Below are 21,434 nucleotides of genomic sequence, written 5' to 3'. Positions count from 1 at the left end.
GTTGGTATAGAGCCTGGTTCATTGGTGACTTAAATTTTAGACATTAACTTTACCCTTTTTATGCATAAAGACCTTGTATATTGTAAAAGCAGCAAAGAATCCTGTGGCACCTTATAGACTAACAGACGTTTTGGAGCATGAGCTTTCGTGGGTGAATACCCACTTCCTCAGATGCATGTGAAGTGGGTATTCACCCACGAAAGCTCATGCTCCAAAACGTCTGTTAGTCTATAAGGTGCCACAGGATTCTTTGCTGCTTTTACAGATCCAGACTAACACGGCTACCCTCTGATACTTGTATATTGTGAAAGCTATTTGTTAAAATTCTCCCTTATGTAATACTGAGGGACAGTAATAGTGACACTAAATGAATCACAGTAAATGAATGTGTCCAGCAAACACTCTTTAGGCACGCAGACATGACTTTAAAAAGAGGGGTCGGATTGTAAGTTAATGGAAGTTTTATTCCTAAATCACTTAAATTTCTCTGAAAATTCAATCCAATGGGACTTTTGACTCAGGATCCTGCACATCTGAATATCAGGCTGTTCTTACATAAGATCATTTAATCAAATAAATACCCAAGCCAAGAGATGGGACTTGCCTAAGTGGTAACAAAGGCACTGTTCACAGTGATCCCAAAAGCTAAGTGCCTTTTCTAGAGAATGCCCTGCCCCTAATCTACTCACCCCCCAACACACAGACTCCAAAAGTAGAAACTACTGTTATACTGTACCAGATGTCTCAGTTTTCTCAGTGCTGCCTTGAGAAATACACAAAGAGAGAGATGGCTGGGTTGCCAGCCATTACCCCGATGGTGCTACTGACTCTGTGTGAGTGGACAGCTGCATTCAGGCAGAAATCAAAGGGACTCTGCAGAGAGACCCACCTCTAGATGGCGGGGAGAGGGGGGCAGAACTTGGTCCTTTGAAATTAAAAAGAAAATAAACAATTGTAATGAATAAAAACATGAACCAACTCACCTGTCTTTTTAATGTGGATCATAAATGTGGTGAGATCATTCTGACCTGTGAGTTCCTCTTTTTTTGTTTTCTTAGTCTATCTACTAAATTATTGATTTGTCTGTCTAATCTATCTATCTACCTCTTGGAAACAAAATCTAAGGATGTCTTTTTGGTTGGTTGGTTGGTTGGGGTTTTTTTGTTTGTTTCTCTAACCAGGAGTAGTGAGAGTCTTCACAGCTTATCAGTGGGAGTGGAACAAAGATCCTTTCCTTAGCAGACTCCAAGACTAAGAGCTGATTTCTTGAGAGCTGTTTAAATGCTGTCTTGTTCCCCCTGGAACAAGATCTCTGAAGTTCACTCTCTGTGACAAGGTACCAATAACACTGCGTTGGGTCAACCCTTAAGCAATCCTGTAGGGTTCATAAGCATGAGGGTACGGAGGCTTAGATTATGAAAAGAGCCCAAGAGATTTAGGTTTCCAATCTCAGGTACAGTCAATTAATAGGGCATGTATTTCGGCTCAAATTCTTCCAAGCAAGCTAAGGAGTTAGACATTCAAATAGCAAATATTTTCCTCACCCGAGACTCCTTTGAAGATGATAGCCATAATGTATAATTACCACAAGAGGGCAGTAAATGTGAAAGCATGGGAATTTGCCAGCCATTCTTAAACATTACCAACAAATGGATATGCAGGTTAAGAAATGAGAAAGACTCATAGACTTTAAGGTCAGAAGGGACCGTTATGATCATCTAGTCTGACCTCCTGCACATTGCAGGCCACAGAGTCTCACCCACCCCCTCCTGTAACAAACCCCTAACCTATGTCTGACTTACTGAAGTCCTCATATCGCGATTTAAAGACCATGATGTGCAGAAAATCCTCCAGCAAGTGACCTGTGCCTCATGCTGCAGAGAAAGGTGAGAAACCTCCATGGCCTCTGCCAATCAGTCCTGGAGGAAAATTCCTTCCCAACCCCAAATATGGCAATCAGCTAAACCCTGAGCATGTGGGCAAGACTCAACAGCCAGAAACGCAGGAAAAAATTCTCTGTAGTAATTCAGATCCCACCCCATCTAACAACCCATCACAGGCCATTGGGCATATTTACTGCTAATAATCAAAGATCAATTAATTTCCAAAATTAGGCTCTCCCATCATACCATCCCCTCCATAAACTTATCAAGCTTAGTCTTAAAGCCAGATATGTCTTTTGACCCCATTACTCCCCTTGGAAGGCTCTTCCAGAACTTCACTTCTCTGATGGTTAGAAATCTTCATCTAATTTCAAGTCTAAACTTCCTAATGTCCAATTTATGTCCTGCTGTTCTTGTGTCCACATTGGTTCTGAGCTTAAATAATTCCTCTCCCTCCCTCGGATTTATTCCTCTGATATATTTATGATGAGAAATCATATCTCCCCTCGGCCGTCTTTTGGTTAGGCTAAAAAAGCCAAGCTCTTTAAGTCTCCTTTCATAAGACAGGTTTTCCATTCCTCAGATCATCCTAGTCCTTTTCTGTACCTGTTCCAGTTTGAATTCATCCTTCTTAAACACAGGAGACCAAAACTGCACACAATATTCCAGGTAAGATCTCACCAGTGTCTTGTGTAACAGTACTAACACCTCTTTATCTTTACTGGAAATACCTCGCCTGATGCATCTCAAGATCACTTTAGCATTTTTTAACAGCCATATCATATTGGTGGCTCATAGTCATCCTGTGATCAACCAATACCCGAAGGTCCTTCTCCTCCTCTGTTACTTCCAACTGATGCCTCCCCAATTTATAACTAAAATTCTTGTTATTAATTCTCTAAATGCATGACCTTGCACTTTTCACTATTAAATTTCATCCTATTACTATTACTCCAGTTTACAAGGTCATCCAGATCTTTCTGTATGATATCCCAGTCCTTCTCTGTATTAGCAATACCTCCCAGCTTTGGCTCATCCGCAAACATTATTAGCACATTCCCACTTTTTGTGCCAAGGTCAGTAATAAAAAGATTAAACAAGATTGGTTACAAAATCGATCCCGGAGAAACTCACAAATAACCTCCTTCCAGTCTAACAGTTCACATTTCATATGACCTGTTGTAGTCTCCCCTTTAACCAATACCGTATCCACCTTTCAATTTTCATATTGATTCCCATCTTTTCCAATTTAGCTAATAATTCCCCAGGTGGAACTGTATCAAATGCCTTACTGAAATCAAGGTAAATTAGATCTACTACCTTTCCTTTGTCTCAAAAATATCTGTTATCTTCTCAAAGAAGGAGATCAGGTTGGTTTGGCATGATCTACCTTTTGTAAAACCATGTTGTATTTTGTCCCAATTACCATTGACCTCAGTGTCTTTAACTACTTTCTCCTTCAAAAATTTTTCCAATACCTTGTAAACTAATAGGCCTATCATTACCAGGATCACTTTCCACCCCACCTCCACTTTTTAAAAATAGGAATTATGTTAGCAATTCTCCACTCATACGGTACAACCCCTGAGTTTACAGATCGATTAAAACTTCTTGATAATGGGCTTCCATGTGCAGTTCCTTTAATATTCTTGGATGAAGGTTATGTGGGCCCCCTGATTTAGTCCCATTAAGCTGTTTGAGTTTGGCTTCTACCTCAGAGGTGGTAATATCTACCTCCATATCCACATTCCCATTTGTCATCCTACCATTATCCCTAAGCTCCTCATTAGCCTCATTAAAGACAAGGGCAACATATTTGTTTAGATATTGGGCCATGCCTAGATTATTCTTAACTTCCACTCCATCCTCAGTGTTTAGCAGTCCCACTTCTTTCTTTGTTTTCTTCTTATTTATATGGCTATAAAACCTTTTCCTATTGGTTTTAATTTCCTTTGCAAGGTCCAACTCTACATATTGTTTGGCCTTTCTCACTTTATCCCTACATGTTCTGACCTCAATAAGGTAGCTTTTCTTTCTAATCCCTCCCATCTTCCACTCCTTGAAGGCTTTCTGCTTTTTCTTAATCACCTCTTTAAGATGCTCACTCATCCAGCTTCTGATAGTTTCTTCAGCTTTGACTTGAAGTAGTTCCAGGCCTCCTCCGCCTTTAGATCCACGAGTTCTTCAGGCCAATCCATTTCCCTAAATAATTTCCTTAATTCTTTAAAGTTAACCCTTTTGAAATCAAAAACCCTAGTCCCAGATCTAATTTTGTTTATCCTTCCATCTAGTTTAAACTGAATTAGCTCATGATCACTCGAAGCAAGGTTGTACTCTACAACCATTTCTTCTATGAGGTCTTCACTATTCACCAAAACCAAATCTAAAGTGGCATCCCCTCTTGTTGGTTCTTTAACTACTTGGTGAAGGAATCCATCAGCTATCGCATCCAGGAAAATCAGAGAACTGCCATTATTACTAGCACTTGTCCTCCAGGCTATATCTGGGAAGTTGAAGTCTCCCATGTTCACACAAGTCCCATTAGTGTTTACTTCATTCAAAACATTGAAGAGGTCTCTATCCATATCCAAATCGGATCCTGGTAGTCTGTACCACATCCCAAGCATTACCTAGGGTAGAATCTAGTAGGTTTCTTTCCCAATGTGACTTTGCCCAGACAGACTCTGTCTTATCCATTCCATCACTTCTTATTTCTTTACTGTCTATCTCATCATTGATATACAATGCTACTCCACCACCTTTGGCTTTATTTCTGTCTTTTCTAAACAACACATACCCTTCAATACCTGTACTTCAGTCATGACTACTACTCCACCATATTTCTGTGAAATCTATAATATCCGGTTTCACTTCCTGCACCAGTAGCTCTAGTTCCTCCATTTTGTTACCTAGGCTCCTTGCATTAGTGTACAAACATCTCAATTTTTGCCAGTTGACTTCACTGACATTCTTTACTTGATTAGGCACAGACATTCCACCACCATTATCACCTATTAGAATGATATCTACATGACCCTTTCTCATTATGTCCATTCACATACCCATGGCTGTATCCTTTCTTACTTCATTTTCTTCCCTCTAAATGTTAAATTCTGGCATGGAGATTACTTGGACATCTCCCAACCATCTCCTCCAAATTCCTAGTTTAAAGCTCTCTTAATCAGTTGTGCCAGCCTCCATCTTAGAAGTCTATTTGCCTCTTTACTCAGGTGAAATCCATCCTCAAGAGAACAGTCCTATGTCCATGAATGCTTCCCAGTGGCCATGCATTCTAAAGCCCTCCTTATAGCACCACTGCCTGAGATATCTGTTGATCACCATAATCTTGTCATACCTTTGTTTTCCTTCTCTAGGAACAGACAGAATTCCACTGAAGATCACCTGAGCCTCCATTTCCTTAAGTGTCTTCCCCAGCCTGGCATAATCTCCCTTGATACATTCCAGCAAGAATATGGTCGTATCATTTGTTCCCACATGAAGGACAATCAGCAGATATTTTCCCACTCCCATTAGGATCCGCCTCAGGTCCACATCCTGTATCTTAGCACCCGGCAGACAGCACACACTTCTGTTCTCTGGATCAACTCTAGTTAAACGCCTGTCTATTCTTCTCAGTAAGGAGTTCCCAGTCACGTAGACCTGTCTTTTCCTGGTAATGGTGTGATTCTCTGGTCTATCCCCTAGATTATTCTTAACTTCCACTCCATCCTCAGTGTTTAGCAGTCCCACTTCTTTCTTTGTTTTCTTCTTATTTATATGGCTATAAAACCTTTTCCTATTGGTTTTAATTTCCTTTGTCCATTTCTGTGAAATCTATAATATCCGGTTTCACTTCCTGCACCAGTAGCTCTAGTTCCTCCATTTTGTTACCTAGGCTCCTTGCATTAGTGTACAAACATCTCAATTTTTGCCAGTTGACTTCACTGACATTCTTTACTTGATTAGGCACAGACATTCCACCACCATTATCACCTATTAGAATGATATCTACATGACCCTTTCTCTGGCTGCAAGACCTCTTGATTCCTATTGTCCCTTGCAATCCTCTGCAACTCATCCCATATCCTCCCAGGCCTCATATTTGGTGATGTTATCTCCATTTACTCTTCCCTTCTTCCTATAGGACTAGCTGCTCCTCTCCTCTTCCTTGCCCTCTCACCTTCAGCAACCACCTACTGTGCCCCGTCTACATTTTCCAACTCCACAAACCTGTTCCTGAGCTCTATTTCTCCTTTACTAGCCTGTCTTTTCCTCTACCTGGTTCTCTTAGTCGCGTGCTTCGATTGTCCACTTTCCTCACCCAGCAGTCTCCCCTCAGAGTTCTTTGGTCTTGCTTCCATCTGCAAGTCTGAGCTGTTCCCTTCTGCCTCCTCATATCTTTGATCCACCATGAAGCAGGTGGAAGTGGGGAATACAACCATTTAGTCTAAACACTCAAGTGCATGCAATATCATGTCTATGGAGAAGAAAAGATGCACATATACATAACAGTTGAATGAAAAAGCCCATTCAACTATGTTATACTTTCTTTCTATAGGATTTCTGTAAGGTAAGGATGTATGTTTGGTGAACCACTATTGGCAGTGTGTTCTATGCACAAATAAGACACATAATTAAACTGTGGAACTCCTTGCCACAGGGAGACATAGAGACCAGAAACATAGGAAGAATCAGAAAGGGAATGTAAAAGTAAAATAGCAGAGCTGGTATAATTATTTTTGATAAGATTTTTGGAAGGAATATTAAATATCAAGTTTCAGGACTTACACCAAACTCTTAGAGACTTTGCTATGAGGGCAGATTATCCCACAATTATGTACTGTCAGATTATTGAGTCTTCCACTAAATAGATGGTTTTGGTCACTGCCAGAAAGAGGATTATAGACTAGATGGCAGGCATCACTCAATATGTCAATTCTTATGTTCCCATGACACAGACAATGGTAGTAAAAGAGGCGAGCTATTTTCTTCTGCAGCTTCCTTTATCCAAAGATCTCAAAGAACGTCATGTGAATCACTGTATGTTCTACTAATTTAGATGGAATATATGGCCCCAAATTTGTTAACATAACACAGTAACTGTCCAGCATTAAACTGTGTTAAACAAGCTTCAGAATTTGGTATACAGAAAGCTCAGCCTACTTATTACCATGGCAATCACACCATTAAACATACTTTTTAGCTTTTATTAAAGACACAAAAGGAGAAACAATTAAAACCTTTGAAAAGGAAAGTGTTAAATAAGGCTTTTATTTTAACAACATCTGTTATTTCCCTCTGCTTTAGCTGAAGCAAGTTTTATGAAGGGGGGGAACCTTGTTTGACAGACTTTTAGATGGCATTAAAGATGGTAATAACTGTTCTTTTGAGAAGAGAAATAGTAGAGCTGGGTGGTAGCAAAACAACAGAAAAACCACACACAAGGGCAGAGAAAGGAACAGCAAAGATAGAAAATGTAGTTTCAGTCTCTGGGATTGTCTCTCTTTTGCAGTCTCACGGCTGGAGAAACACAGGCACAGCCCACAGTCTTATTAGCCACTTAGAGACCTGGCAAGCTTTTACCAGCTCCAGCAGTTTCGGGCATTACTTTCAGTGGCCTCTTTCTGGTCACAGGCTCGCAGCAGTGCTGCTAAGTATACAGCCTTGTCTTGCTAAGTCAGACTCTCATTAGACAGAAGGGAAAAGGAGAGGGATAGGAAAGAAAAGAAATAAAGTGGTGAAGGAAAAGAATGCAGGGTAAAGGGAGGAAGATGAAGTGAGAGAAAGTCTCACATCTCAGGCGGTATTTGGGATTTAACCGGAGGCAGTGTTTGTGTCATCTCCCTTCCTCTCTCTGGACCAGTCTGGTCAGGACATCTCTCAGGATTAGGATGAAGAAGTTCTGGGGTCCCAGGAAACGGTGGGCATGTCAGCCATGACGGTGACGGTCACTTCAGTAACCGACTTTTGCTATTTGAGGCTAAGGTGACATCTGATGAACTGTCACATACTTTTTATAGGTGAGCTCAAAATGAGGATAAGTTTGTAGGCCAAATTATAACAACATGTATTAAACTCTGCCGTCCATCTGTAAGGTCCTTTTCCCCAAATTACAGAAGCTTATTATCATCAATCATCTGTTAAGCACCAACAAAATAGTGGTCTCTGTGCTTAAAATGAAATAAAAAAGAGTCTATGATCCAGACTGAGACACTGGAGAAACCACTTTGGGAAAGGCCAAGCAGAGGGTTGTGTTATAAATCCCGCAGCTATCACAGGAGTTCAGTCCTCATCTCCTCTGCAGGAATGCACCTCCTTTGAATTGGGATTCTCCGCTGGGAAGTCTCTAACCCCACCTAAGGTAGCAAGAAACCATGATGAGAGAGGGGAGAGAAGAAGAAGGAATTAGGTGGAAGAAACTCTCAACTTTTATCTTAGTAGTTAGGGATGTTTCAGACCCTCTTCAAATGGCTGGTAAGGAGAAAGATTTTAAAAAGGGATCTGCTTTCTCCTATGTGAGTGCCCTAACCAATGGGATATGAGATACCTGATCTGTGTCTCAATCTCTCCTAATACAGCCTTAATTCCTTTGTGCATCTTGGCCTAGGTGGGGATAACACTCATTAATTATTATTATTGGAGACAGATACAGTAATAGCGATGAATCCTATAAGATACTACAAATATTAAATAGGGTTTTCAAAAAAATACTCTAGAACTACATAATGCAATACACAAAGATATTCTTTCCATAGAACTGACCAGATCCTCAAGTGGGATTAATTGGCCACAGATCTATTGAAGTCAGTGGGTCAGATTAAAAGAGATATGGGCTCAAAGAGAGAGACAGTGAGAAAGCAATGAATGGATCTAGAGCCTGGTGATTCCTGCACTCACCCTAGATAGAGACCCAGGATCCCGTCCCCTTTGATCCAGTGTCTCTCCTACCCAGTGAGGATATGGCCGGCTGAGTTTAATGGAGTCACACTAATTTAGACCAATTAAGGCTTTGGCCCAAAGTGTCAGATAACTGAACAGAGAATCTCCCAAACACAAGTTATCCACAGTTCTGTGTGCTTTTGTTGCTGTTGTTGTTTTAAATAAGATTGACACTACTTGAGAAATTTGAATTTCCCTAACATTTTCCCTACAGCTGTTTTCAACTCCTTGTTTTTCAGGCTGTAGATGATGGGATTTAACACAGGGGTCAAGATACTGTACTCAATTGAGAATATTTCATCCAGCACCACAGAGGAGACCGACCTGGGTTTTGTGTACTGGAGAAAACCTGTCGTGTAGAATAAGCCAACCACAATAAGGTGGGAGCTGCAGGTGGAGAAGGCTTTATGCCTGCCCTCCGCAGAGCGTATCTTCAGGACGGTGGAGATGATATTAATGTAGGAGATCAGGGTGAGGAGGAAGGCACTTGATGCAAATATCAGAACAGAAGTAATAAGCACCACTTGATTGGTGAGGTTGTCAGTGCAGGACAGTTGTAATAGAGGAGGGAGTTCACAGCTGAAATGGCTGATTTGATTGGGCCCACAGAAATGCAAATTGAAGGTAAAAACAGTGTTAAGCAGGGCATGGAAGAAACTTATTGCCCATGCCCCACTCACCAGCTGAACACAGATTCCTTTGCTCATTATCTCCATGTGACGCAATGGGTCACAGATGGCAGCGTAGCGGTCATAAACCATGGCTGAGAGAATGAGAATTTCAGCACCACTGGAAAGGAGGACGAAGAACATCTGAGCAATGCAGCCATTGACAGAAATAGTTTTGTGCACTACTAGGAAGTTCCTCAGTGTGTTAGGCACTGTGACTGAGGAACAGCAGATATCAACAAAGGATAAATGGAAGAGGAAGAAGTACATAGGGGTGTGAAGGTGAGAATCAGCTCTTATCACCACCATGATCACTATGTTACCACTCAGAGAGATTAGGTAAATAACTAAAAACACCAAGAAGAGGAAAATCTGCATCTGTGGGTCACTGGAAAGTCCCAGGAGAATAAATTCAGTCACTGTGGTTTGATTTTTCATTGGCATTTATTCAGGAAATCTGTTGACCTGGAAGACGAGAGAAAACAAATTAACACTTATAATAAAAGTAAATTGAAACAGCATGTGAAGTTAATCTGATCAGTAGCATGAACGTAAAGAGAGCCCTATTCCAAGCTGTACAATGTGTATTTTAAGTATAGTAAATTCAGTGAGAGAGAAACAGAGAGGCTGGATAGATTTTGCGTATTTTAAATAGACAAAACATGCTGGATACACAAAAGGACTTGGGCACCTAACTGCCACTTTAGCTGCCTAAACCACAGAATTTGGTGTTCACAAAAGCCGTGTTCAGCTGGGACTTGCAGACAGACTGATGTCAGGCTCCCCAAGTCTCTCCTCTTTAATCTGATGCAATCTAGCTCAAATATTAGAGAGGAAGCACAGCAGGGTTACTGGATACTTGGTCTTCTGCATCCGGGATAGGTCTCTAACCACCAGGCTATACAGTCTCTCTCTCTCTCTCTCCTCTAATGTTTCTTTAATCCGGCCTTATGACTTCAGCAGAGCTACAACTGAGGTACACCAGCATGGGAATTGACAGATTCACTCCAATGAAATAACTATGGCCAATTTACAATAGCTGGGCATGTGGACAAATGTATAAAAAACATCTCTTTCTCTATTACTTTCTGTCACTTGTTCTTGACTATTTTGTTGGAAACACGATTTAATCTCTGTAGTATATAATTGGATTCTTACCTATTAAAATCATTAGGATTTTTCAAGAAGAAGGAGAAATGAATGTGACAAGCAAACATTCCCTCGGCACAGTGACATAATTTTGAAAAGAGGGGCCTTATAGAAAATTAATGGGACTTCTGTTCCTAAGTCATTTAAACTCTAACTGAATGAGGCTTTTGTTTCCTTGGTCTGCACATCAGAATATGAGGCTCTACATATAGTAGAGAATCCATCCTGCCCCCATGGAAGTCAGTGATTATTTTGACATCAGTTTTCAAGGGGAACGGGAATGAAGCCAATGTTCTTTCCAATGTCCAATCTATATCCATCCTCATATGATATCAGAGAAAAAATAACCTCTCTTTCATTATCAACTCATGAGACAAATACCTAAGCATAGAGGTGGACCTTGTACTAGATTCTGAATGTAAACACAGGCAGATTGTGTGCAAAGAGAAATTTGGCCAATGCTATAAGAAGTATATTTTTCTATTACATTTTATAATTTTTGTAGGCTACTGGTTTTCAACCTTTTTTTCATTTGTGGACCCCTAAAAAAAATTAAATGGAGATGCAGACCCCTTTGGAAATCTTAGACATGGTCTACGGACCCCCAGGGATCTGCGAACCACAAGAGGAAAACCACTGTTGTAGAGTATTTAATAACTATAGTACCTTATCAGATTCATCCCTATTAAAATATCTAGGATTTCTATAACAAAATAATAACAAACTCCCGAAAATTAGAAGTACTGGTTTTGGCACAGGCTGACAACCCAATCAAATTCAGACAATATAGGCAAATTGATAAATATGACAATTGCCATGAAGAGAGTCTTATCTGTATGACAGGCTTCTCCACTGCCAAAGTGTCTGTGTGGAAGTGAGTAACCCCAGGTTGATTTTATGCAACTGTGCAAACAATTCAAGAAAACCAGTGATCATTTTCAGCCAAAGAGTGAAAAGGACTCATAGTGCAAACCAAGAAGTGAATAAAGATTGGATTTTGGCAAAACCAGAAGAAAGAGGCTGGAGTCCATGAATGCTCCAAGACTTGAAGAAGAGAAACGACAACACTGAGAAAAAAATACTTTTCTTTCATTATCAACTTATGAGACAAATACCTAAGCAAAGAGGTGAACCTTGTACTAGGATCTGAATGTCAGCACAGGCAGATTGTGTGCAAAGAGAAATTTGGCCAGTAAATGTCCTACTCCCAACCTATACCAATGCCCCCCTCCCACACACGCACTCCAAAAATAGAAATTACTGCTAACATTCACCAACTGTCTTAGTTTCCCTGCCTTGAGAAATAGTGAGAAAGCGAGTTGTTTGATTCAAGTAGTTGCTGGGCTGCTAATTATGGCCCCTATGCTGCGACTGACTCTGTGTGAGCAGACTGCTGCTTCCCAGCAGAATTCAATGGGAGGCGACAGAGAGACCCATCCCAAGATGAGTTGTACGGGGGGGTTAGAATCGGTCCTTTGAAATGGAAAGGATAAAAATATATAAAAAGAAATAAAAATTTGGATCAACTCACCTGACTTCTTAATATGGATCTTAAATCTAGTGAGATCATTCTGAGCTGTGATCTCCTCTTTCTGTTTTCTTAGTCTGTTTATCTACCTTCTTACTGATTTGTCTACTAATCTCTCTATCTACCTTTGGAATACAGCATCTAAGGAGATCCAATATTCTTTATCCAGAGCAGTGAAACTCCTCAAGATGTGTAGTAGGAATGAGCAAAGAGCTGTTCCTTAGCTGACTCCAAGACTAAGATCTGATTCTTGAGAGCTGTTTAAAAGAGTTGGCTTGTTCCCCCAGGACAAGATCCCTGAAGTTCGCTCTCTGTAACAAGCTACCAGTAACACTGTGTTGGTTCAGCCCTTAAGCACTGCTCTACCATGTGTAAGAATGAGAGCAATGATACTTGGATTTTCAAAAGAGCCTAACGGATTTAGAAATCTATAGTGGTGTGGGACTCACTCCTGTGGTGCCACCTGCTGGTTGTCTCAGGGAATTAGCATTTCCAGCCTCCGGAGCACCCTCTGCAGGCCGGTGTCCTGCTGCTCCTGGCCCGTGTCCCTCCCAGGACCTGGTGCCCCTTGTCTTTCGAGTGCTTCCCCTTGGCAATACCCTCGCAGTCCCAGGGTCTCCCCACCCAGTGGAATCCCCAACCCTCTATCCCTATCTTGGCTCAGTCGTGGGTTATGACCAGTCACCATCTAGCCCCTGTTCACTGGCCAGACTGCTGTATAAAAGCCACTCCTCATAGGTAAGGAGGGGGTTGACTTGCTGCCTTTCCCTGCAACCCAGTTACCTCCAGGAGTCTTGTATAAGGCCGTGCAGCCTGGAGAGTTGCTGGCCCAGAGCTTCCCAGCTCCTCTGGCCTTTCCCCAGCCCCGCTTCACTCCAGTACCCTTTAGCACTCAGGCAGCTAGGTCCATCTCCCTCCTCAGCTAGAAAGAGCCTGCCTGCTCCTGGCCCACTGCCCTCTTATAAGGGCCAGTTGGGCCCTTATTAAGCCAGCTACAGCAGTGGCTGCTTTCCCAATCAGTACATAGGGGTGTGAAGGTGAGAATCAGCTCTTATCACCACCATGATCACTATGTTACCACCCAGAGTGATTAGATAAATAAAAAAAAAAAACCTCAGAAAAGGAAAATCTGCATCTGTGAGTCAGTGGAAAGTCCCAGGAGAATAAACTTGGTCCCTGTGGTTTGATTTTCCATTGATATTTTTTTCAGCAAGAGCGTGACCTGTAAGACAAATAAATAAAATTAACACATATCATAAAAATAAATTGAAATGACATGTAGAGATCTCTTCAGTAGGATGATGATAAAGGGAGTCCTATTCTATCCTTTTAAATAATAAGCTGGTTGGAATTTGTGTGTTCTACAGAGACAAAATGGGCCAGATACACAACAAGACTTAGGCCCCAAGTGCCACTTTAAGCACCTAAATCACAGAATTGGGCCCCACAGGTATTCACAGAATCTCTGCCCAGCTGGGACTATGGGACAGTCTGATGTGGGACTTGTTTCTCCCCTCCTGTTGAATCTGTTCCACTGTGGTTAAATAATTAAAGAGGCATGGGAGAAAGGAGACTGGATACTGGATCTCCTGCATCCAGGGTGAGGGCCCTAACCACCAGACTATAAAGTCATTGACTTGCTGTTTCTCTCTGGCCTAATAACTCTTTCATCTGTCCCTCTAACACCAGCTGGGGATCTGGCTGCTTTACTCCAGTGGCGCTATGGCTGAGTCACACCCACTGGGAATCTGGCCAAGTCTATAAGTACCTCTTCATCTATTACATTTTGTAATATTTGTAGCCAGTGGTTTTTGGCCTTTTCATTTGCAGACCCCTAAAACATTTTGAATGGAGGTGCAGATCCCTTTGCAAATCTTAGACATGGTCTATGGACCCCCAGTGGTTTGTGGTCCAGAGATTTAAAACCACTGTTGTAGAGTATTTAATATCTATAATATATTATTGGATTTGTCCCTATTAAAATATCTAGGATTTCTATAATAATAAAATAATAACAAAAATAAACCCCCAAGACCTAGAAATACTGGTTTGGGCATAGGTAAACAACCCAATCAAATACAGAGAATACAGGCAAATTAATAAATATTACAACTGCCATAAAGAGGGCCTTAGAAGTGCTTAGCTGTATGACAGGTTCCTCCACTGCCAAGGTATGTGTGTCGAAGTGGGTAGCCCCAGGTTGATATCATGCAACTGTCCAAACAATTCAAGAAACCCAGAGATCATTTTCAGCCAAACAGTGGAAAGGACTCATAGTGCAAACCAAGAAGTGACCTAAGGTTGGATTTTGGCAAAACTGGAAGAGAGAGGTTGGAGGACATGAATGCTCCAAGACGTGAAGGAGAGAAATGACAACACGAGAAAGAAATGAATGAGCATAGACTCACTGGGCAACTGAGAGTTTCACAGGAAAGTGGATTTACTCAAATGGAGAGTGAAAGCCTGAAAAGGGAGATTAGTCATGTTGACTCACATGCAAACATTTTGGTAGAAGTAATGACACAGGATCAACAGTAGTGTGGCACACTGCCGGGGTGATCAAGTGGAATCAAGGGGATAAGTAAAAATTTGACATCCAAACAAAACAGCTGCTAGTGATGCAACAAGTTTTGAATAGCAATCAAAACACAGACAGGACGTCCGACAGTGTGATAAAGGAAAAGGTCTGTTATGTGTGGAGGAGGAAGTAGATAATCAAGAATACAACATGAAAACATATTAAAAATGAGAGAGAAAAAGATCATCTGGTATTGATGAATAGCAACGACCGAGAGAGCATTCCAGCCCAAGAAATCATGAAAGATAATAGAAAGGAAATCCCCGCAGAACGACTCCAATGTTTTACACAGAAATGAGTGCATGGACAGTGGTGGAGAGAGATCAAACTCATTAGGGTAGAAAATGCATAAACTAATAGCATCTAGAAGGATATTAGAAAAGAGACAGAGAGCCTCAATATGAGTGCACAAAGGGAGTCCTTAAGGATTATTTACATAGAATTAATATCAACCAACATAACTGCTCCTTGAACTGCACAATGTGTTCTGAAAAGGAAGAGACTGTGGAGCATCTGCTGAGCCTGGCTAGGAGAGAACACACACATGAGGCCACCAAATTCCTGCACTGGAGTCTCTGTGGAAGTATGGATTTAAACAAATCATGTGTTAACACAACCACCAAATCAAAAGCATTCGAGAACGAAGGGACTAAGATTTTATGGGATCTGGCAATTGTTACAGACTGAGCAGTGCAGAAAAAACATGTCAAATGTTACTAGATATCACCCTACCAGGAGACAGGGTCAAAAAATAAAAAATAAACAAGAAGACAAGATGGCAAAGTAGGAAGAACACTTCCACAAAGTAGATTGATTATGGAAAAATAGAACAAAGATGATTGCAGCAATTATTGGAATACTTAGAGTGATCTCTAAGGGTCTGACTGAGCGGCTGAACAACAGGTAAAGAGGCTAAGACATCATGGTCAGTGACTTCAAGCAGACAGAGATCTCAGTCACTGAGAAAACTTTAAGGAAAGTCAAAGGAAAGAGTATTTGAGCATCTAAAATGTAGGAATTATGCAAAGGCTTAGGGTTAAAACTCCTGAGTACCCAAACTTACAGAGTCAGTCCAGGGCAGGATTTATTGGTGACTCATGGGGATAAATTTTAGAGATTAACTTTACCCTTTTTATGCATAAAGATCTTGTATATTGTGAAAGCTATTTGTTTTTAAAAAAATCCCCATTATGTAATACTAAGGGACAGTAATAATGATCATAATAAATGAATGTGCCCAGCAAACACTCTCTAGGCACGCTGACATGATTTTAAAAAGAGGGGTCTGATTGTAAGTTAATGGGAATTTGTTCCTAAATCATGTAACCCCTCTGAAAATTCAATCCAGTGGGACTTTTGACTCAGGATCCTGCACATTTGAATATCAGGCTGTTCCTACTTAAGAGAATCTCTCCTGCCCTCATGGAATTGACATTGATTTGTAGTGGAAATGGGAAGGAAGCCAACGTTCTGTCCAGTGTTAAATCTATGTTTATCCCATATGTATGCCAGAGAGAAAATAAATCTTTTTTTTCAATTATCAGCTAATCAGATAAATGCCAAAGCAAAGAGATGGACCTTGCCTGAATGGTAACAAAAGGCACTGTGCATAGTGATATCGAAAGTTAAGTGCCTTCTCTAGAGAATGCCCTGCCCCTAATCTACTCACCCCCCAACACACAGACTCCGGAAGCAGAAACTACTGTTATCCTGCACCAGCTGATCTCAGTTTTCTCAGTGCTGCCTCAAGAAATACACAAAGAGAGAGATGGCTGGGTTGCCAGCCATGACTCCTACACTGTTACTGACTGTGTGTGAGCAGACTGCTGTATCCAGGCAGAAATCAAAGGGACTCTGCAAAGAGACCCAACCTTAGATAATGGGGGGCAGAACTTGGTCCGTTGAAATTAAAATGAAAATAAAAGATTATAATGAATAAAAACATGAATCAACTAACCTGCCTTTTTAATGTGGATCATAAATATGGTGAGATCATAGGTTTAGGTGCTTTACATTTTCAATCTCAGGGATGATCAATTAAAAAGGCATGTATTTAGGCTCAGATTCTCAAAAGAAAGCTAAGGAGTTAGACATCCACATAGCAAATTATTTCATCTTCTTAGACTCCTTTGAAGGTGAGAGCCATAATGTATAATTACCAGAAGAGGGCAGTAGAGGTGAAAGCATGGGAATTGGCCAGTCATCCTTAACCATCACCATTAGATGGATACATAGGTTAAGGAATGAGAAAGGAGCAAATAGACTGTAAGATGGCAGGGAAGAATAGGAGAGGAGACAAAGGAAAAGCTATATTGTATAGAGCTGGGCAACATTTTTCAGACAAACAGCTGATTCATGGAAAAATGTTGTTTTGATTGACCTGATACGTTTGTGAATTTGAAACAAGCTTGCCAAATAATGTCATCCAAGGCAAAGGGAAAAAAAAGGCTAAAGAGGGACAGGGAACCTCATTTAATTCTGGTACCTTTAACACATTGGCTAGGGTACTCATTACCTGGAACGTGGGAGACACTCGTACAAGACCTACGGAAGGATTAAGATTTCCTCAATCCCCAAAATTGCATCTTCCAGTCTTTTTCACAGTCAGCCTCTTGCTCTATTTCCTTTGACCCCAGATATAAAAAGCTTCAGTAAAAGCATAACAACTTCTGCAAGTTGAACATGACTCCACCATTGTAGTCATCTTCTCAACTGATGCCAGACTGCAACTTTCTGGGATCTTGTAAGTATCTCCTCATTTGTGACCAATCAAACAAATGGAATTGAAGATTATGCTGTAACTTTTGACACTGAAAACGGTTTAGCTTCCTCTCCTCAGCTGTTGTTAATGGATATGTTTCTTCTACATATAAGAGAGATGTCATCACAAGATCTAAAACTTGTTTCTTAGTTGTCACATAGACATCCTGCTACCCAAACAGGGGCCTTTGAATGTTATGGAAATGCCATTGACACAAGACCCATCAGACCTGTGACTTTTTCAGATATAGAACCTCCTGCTGTCATCTGACTACCTAGATACATAAAACTATTCATTCATGCAATATTGTTCCTAGTTACATGCTCTGTCGGCAGGTCATGAATAACCCCGGGCAAAAGAAATTGCATATTCAAATTATTTGTCATAGCATTCAGTGAAATCAGAATGAGTTCATAAATAACTCAAGGGTACAAAACAAGGCCAACATTCACAGCTAACATTTGACTGACTAATGAAAACCACTGACATGTGTCTATGCTTTTTTCAAGGGATCAGATACAGTCCCCTACAATTCTGAACATTTTCTGACGTGAATAGTATGCATTTTTATTAATTGTGTAATGTGTTACATCATGATAGAGTATCAGCATTATTTCTCTTTATACCTCTCAGTGTATCGTTTATCGTTCCATCAGCATCTCTCTCTCTCCCTCTCTGACAAGTTGGACCACTTTTATTACTGAAAAAGACTTCCTTTCGAGACAGTACACAGTGTAATTGCTATACTTGTAAGTTACCACACGGCTCTTTCTAAGCAAGTGTATTTCAGTCTTAAGGTAAATCACTACCCAGAAAAAAAACTTAAAAAGAATAAAAGAAACTTATACAGCAAGCTTAGCAGAGATCACCCCGACTGCAACACGGGCTTTGGTGAGAGCTGTCCTTCAACCGCACTCAGGGATTTTCCTGTGGATTCATGTTCTTCACATCGTTACCTCAGAACAAGAACAATGCCTGACTCTGTGAGCGACTCATTTATCGAGTTTGTCTCTTTGAAGAGTCCTTGCATATGTAATCAGCCAGACAATCTCCGCCCAAAGTGCAGCTTCAGAAGAAGGGTTTCCAGGTGAGTCATTTGCACATGGTTGGCCCTAGACCAAATGGCACCTCAGGCAAGAAGCATCTTAATGGTCCCCCCTCCATTTGTTAAATGTTTTAATATCTTATTTTTTCTTGCATTTGTATCACATTTCATGACTTTGGTGCACGATTTGCATGCATGATTTATCCCTGTCATAGAAGAAGATAAATTTGCACACTAGGATTTGTAAAACTGTATTTTGTTGCAAACAACAAAACAATACCCTGAGTGCTGCATCCACCCACCCAAGCCCTGGGTCATGTGCCCCTAAAATCTGGATATGCATTTGCATTCCCTTCCCCCCCTACAAAATGTCCTAGGGAATCCACTTCATTCGTATTGTCCCCAACAACCCTTTGAAGTTCCTAATAGCTCCCAAAGATTTCATTATTCATGACTTCCTCTTAAAGAATCTCCATGCAGTCCTACAACAGTACATAAACATTTGTATTTCAAAACAACCAACTGCAAAGAAGTTAGACTTAATTTAGTAAGGTTTCTTCCAGGATATTGTCATTTCTGTCACAATGACAATCTTGCAATATAGTGTCTGAACCCCTGGCTGCACTTACTCAACTCAAATCTTCTAGCCTTACTCCCATCTATATGTGGTTGGTTCTTCAGGTTCTTCCTATTCATTCTAGTCTGTCTTGTATATATCTCCTCTGAAACCCAGAAGCTAACTAAATCCTTTAATCCTTTACTATGACATCCATCTATCTAATTTTGGGTCTTCCAACATTTCTCTTACCCTGCACTTCTAGATTTAACTCCCTCTTTCCTATATGTTCTCCTGATTTTCTTTTTGCATAGCCAAACCATCTAAGCTGGATTCCCTCAGCTTTTTTTCCTTCCTAATTGGTACCATCTTCACAGTTCCCCTACTTTGTTTTTTTCTGAACATGGACCATCTTTGTAACTCCAACCACCCATTTCATATTTTCATTTCTACTATATTCAAGATTTCCTCCTGTTTCTTCCTCAGTGCCCAGAATTCAGAGCCCTGCAAAAAGGCAGATCTAATTACCATCCATTGCATAGGATGAATGCATGAATAATCATATTTCAGTTAAGTATGACTATTGCCCACTTCCATGATTCATAATCTGTCTCAAGATTGGGATCATACACAATTCTGATAGGGCTCAATCCCTCAGGAAGTCAAAAAGAGGAAGTCCTGTTAGCCTCCATTTATATTAGGTTGTAGGGATATAACCATTTAGTCTAAACACTCAAGTGCATACAAAATCATGTCTATAGGGAAGAAGAGATGCACATAAACATTATAGATGAATGAAAAAGCCCATTCAGCCAAGTTATACTTTCTTTCTTTCTTTCTATAGGATTTACATAAGGTGAGGGTGTCTGTTTGGTGAACCACTGTTGGGAGAATGTTCTATGGAAAAATAAGACACAAAAACAAACTGTGGAACTCCTTGCACAGGGAGATATAGAGATCAGAAATATAGGATGAATCAAAAACAGATTGCAGAAGAATACCCAGAGCTATCATAATTCTTTATGATAAGATTTTTGGAAGGAATATTAAATATTAAGCTTCAGGGCTTAATCCAAACTCCAACAATTAGAGACTCTGCTATGGGGGCAGATTATCCCACACCTGTGTACTGTCAGGTTATTGACTCTTCCTCTGAACGGATGGTTCTGGTCACTGCCAGAAAGAGGATTCGAGACTAAATGGCAGGTCTCACTCAATATGGCAATTCTTATGTTCCCTGATACAGACAATGGCAGTACAAGAGGTGAAAATTTTCTTCAGCAGCTTCCTTTATCCAAAGATCTCAAAGAGCGTCACGTGTATCATCATATGTTCTATTAATTTAGATGGAGTACCTGGCCTCAAAGGTGTTAACATAACCAAGTCACTGTCCAGCATTAAACAGTGTTAAACAAGCTTCAAAATTTGGTATACATGGAGCTCAGCCTACTTGTTACCATGGCAAACACACCATTAAACATCCTTTTTAGCTTTTATTAAAGACACAGAACAGAAGAGGAAACAATTAAAACCTTTGAAAAGGAAAGTGTTAAGTAAGACTTTCATTTTAAAATCATCCGTTATTCCCCCCCGCTTTAGCAGAAGCAAGTTTTCTTAAGGAAAAAAAAATCTTGTTTGTCAGACTTTTAGATGGCATTAAAGATGGTAATGACTGTTCTTTCGGGGGAAGGAGAAGAAGTTAGTAGAGCAGGGCGGCAGCTATCGTTGCTGTTCTTGTTTAAGTCTGATCCCATTTCCTAGAAGACAAAAGAAGAGAAACACACACACACACACACAACAGGAGAGAAAGGAACAGCAAAGATAGAAAATGCAGCTTCAGTCTCTGGGGTTGACTCTCATTTGCAACCTCACGGCTGCAGAAACACAGGCACCGCCCACAGTCTTATTAGCCATTTGAGACCTGGCAACCTTGTACCAGCATCCAGCTGTTTAGGGCATTACTTTCAGTGGCCTCTTTCTGGTCACAGGGTCACAGCAGTGCTGCTAAGTATACAGTCTTGTCCTGCTAAGCCATTAGACAGAAGGGAAAAGGGGAGGGGCAGGAAAGAGAAGAAATAAAGTGGTGAAGGAAAAGGAGGCAGGGTGAAGGGGAGGAAGAGAGAGTAAGAGAAAGTCTCACATTTCAGGTGATATTTGAGATTTAGCTGAAGGCAGTGGTGGTGTCATCTTCCTCCCCCTCTCTGGACCAGTCTGGTCAGGAGAGCTCTCAGGATTAGGATGAAGACATTCTGGGGCCTCAGGAAATGGTTGGGGTGTCAGCCATGACGGTAACTCTCACTCCAGTAGCCAACTTTTCTACAAAAAGT

General features: G+C 40.8%; 1 protein-coding gene across 1 annotated transcript; it reads right to left on the bottom strand.

Moving 5' to 3' along the window:
- Positions 1-8,995: 8,995 nt before the first annotated feature.
- On the bottom strand, positions 8,996-9,934 carry LOC115643252 (olfactory receptor 8S1-like). The gene has a single exon (XM_030547136.1). It carries the CDS (start codon positions 9,932-9,934, stop codon positions 8,996-8,998), a length of 939 nt encoding a protein of 312 aa, XP_030402996.1.
- Positions 9,935-21,434: the final 11,500 nt, after the last annotated feature.

This window comes from Gopherus evgoodei, unplaced genomic scaffold (assembly GCF_007399415.2).
Source record: "Gopherus evgoodei ecotype Sinaloan lineage unplaced genomic scaffold, rGopEvg1_v1.p scaffold_53_arrow_ctg1, whole genome shotgun sequence".
In the NCBI taxonomy this organism is placed as follows: Eukaryota; Metazoa; Chordata; order Testudines; family Testudinidae; genus Gopherus; species Gopherus evgoodei.
Note: the sequence above shows the minus strand (reverse complement) of the source record. Positions and strands in the feature narration are given on the sequence as shown.

Bases quoted from the DNA above. Each gene is read 5' to 3' on its own strand.
- LOC115643252 (XM_030547136.1), bottom strand. From the start codon at position 9,934: ATGCCAATGAAAAATCAAACCACAGTGACTGAATTTATTCTCCTGGGA.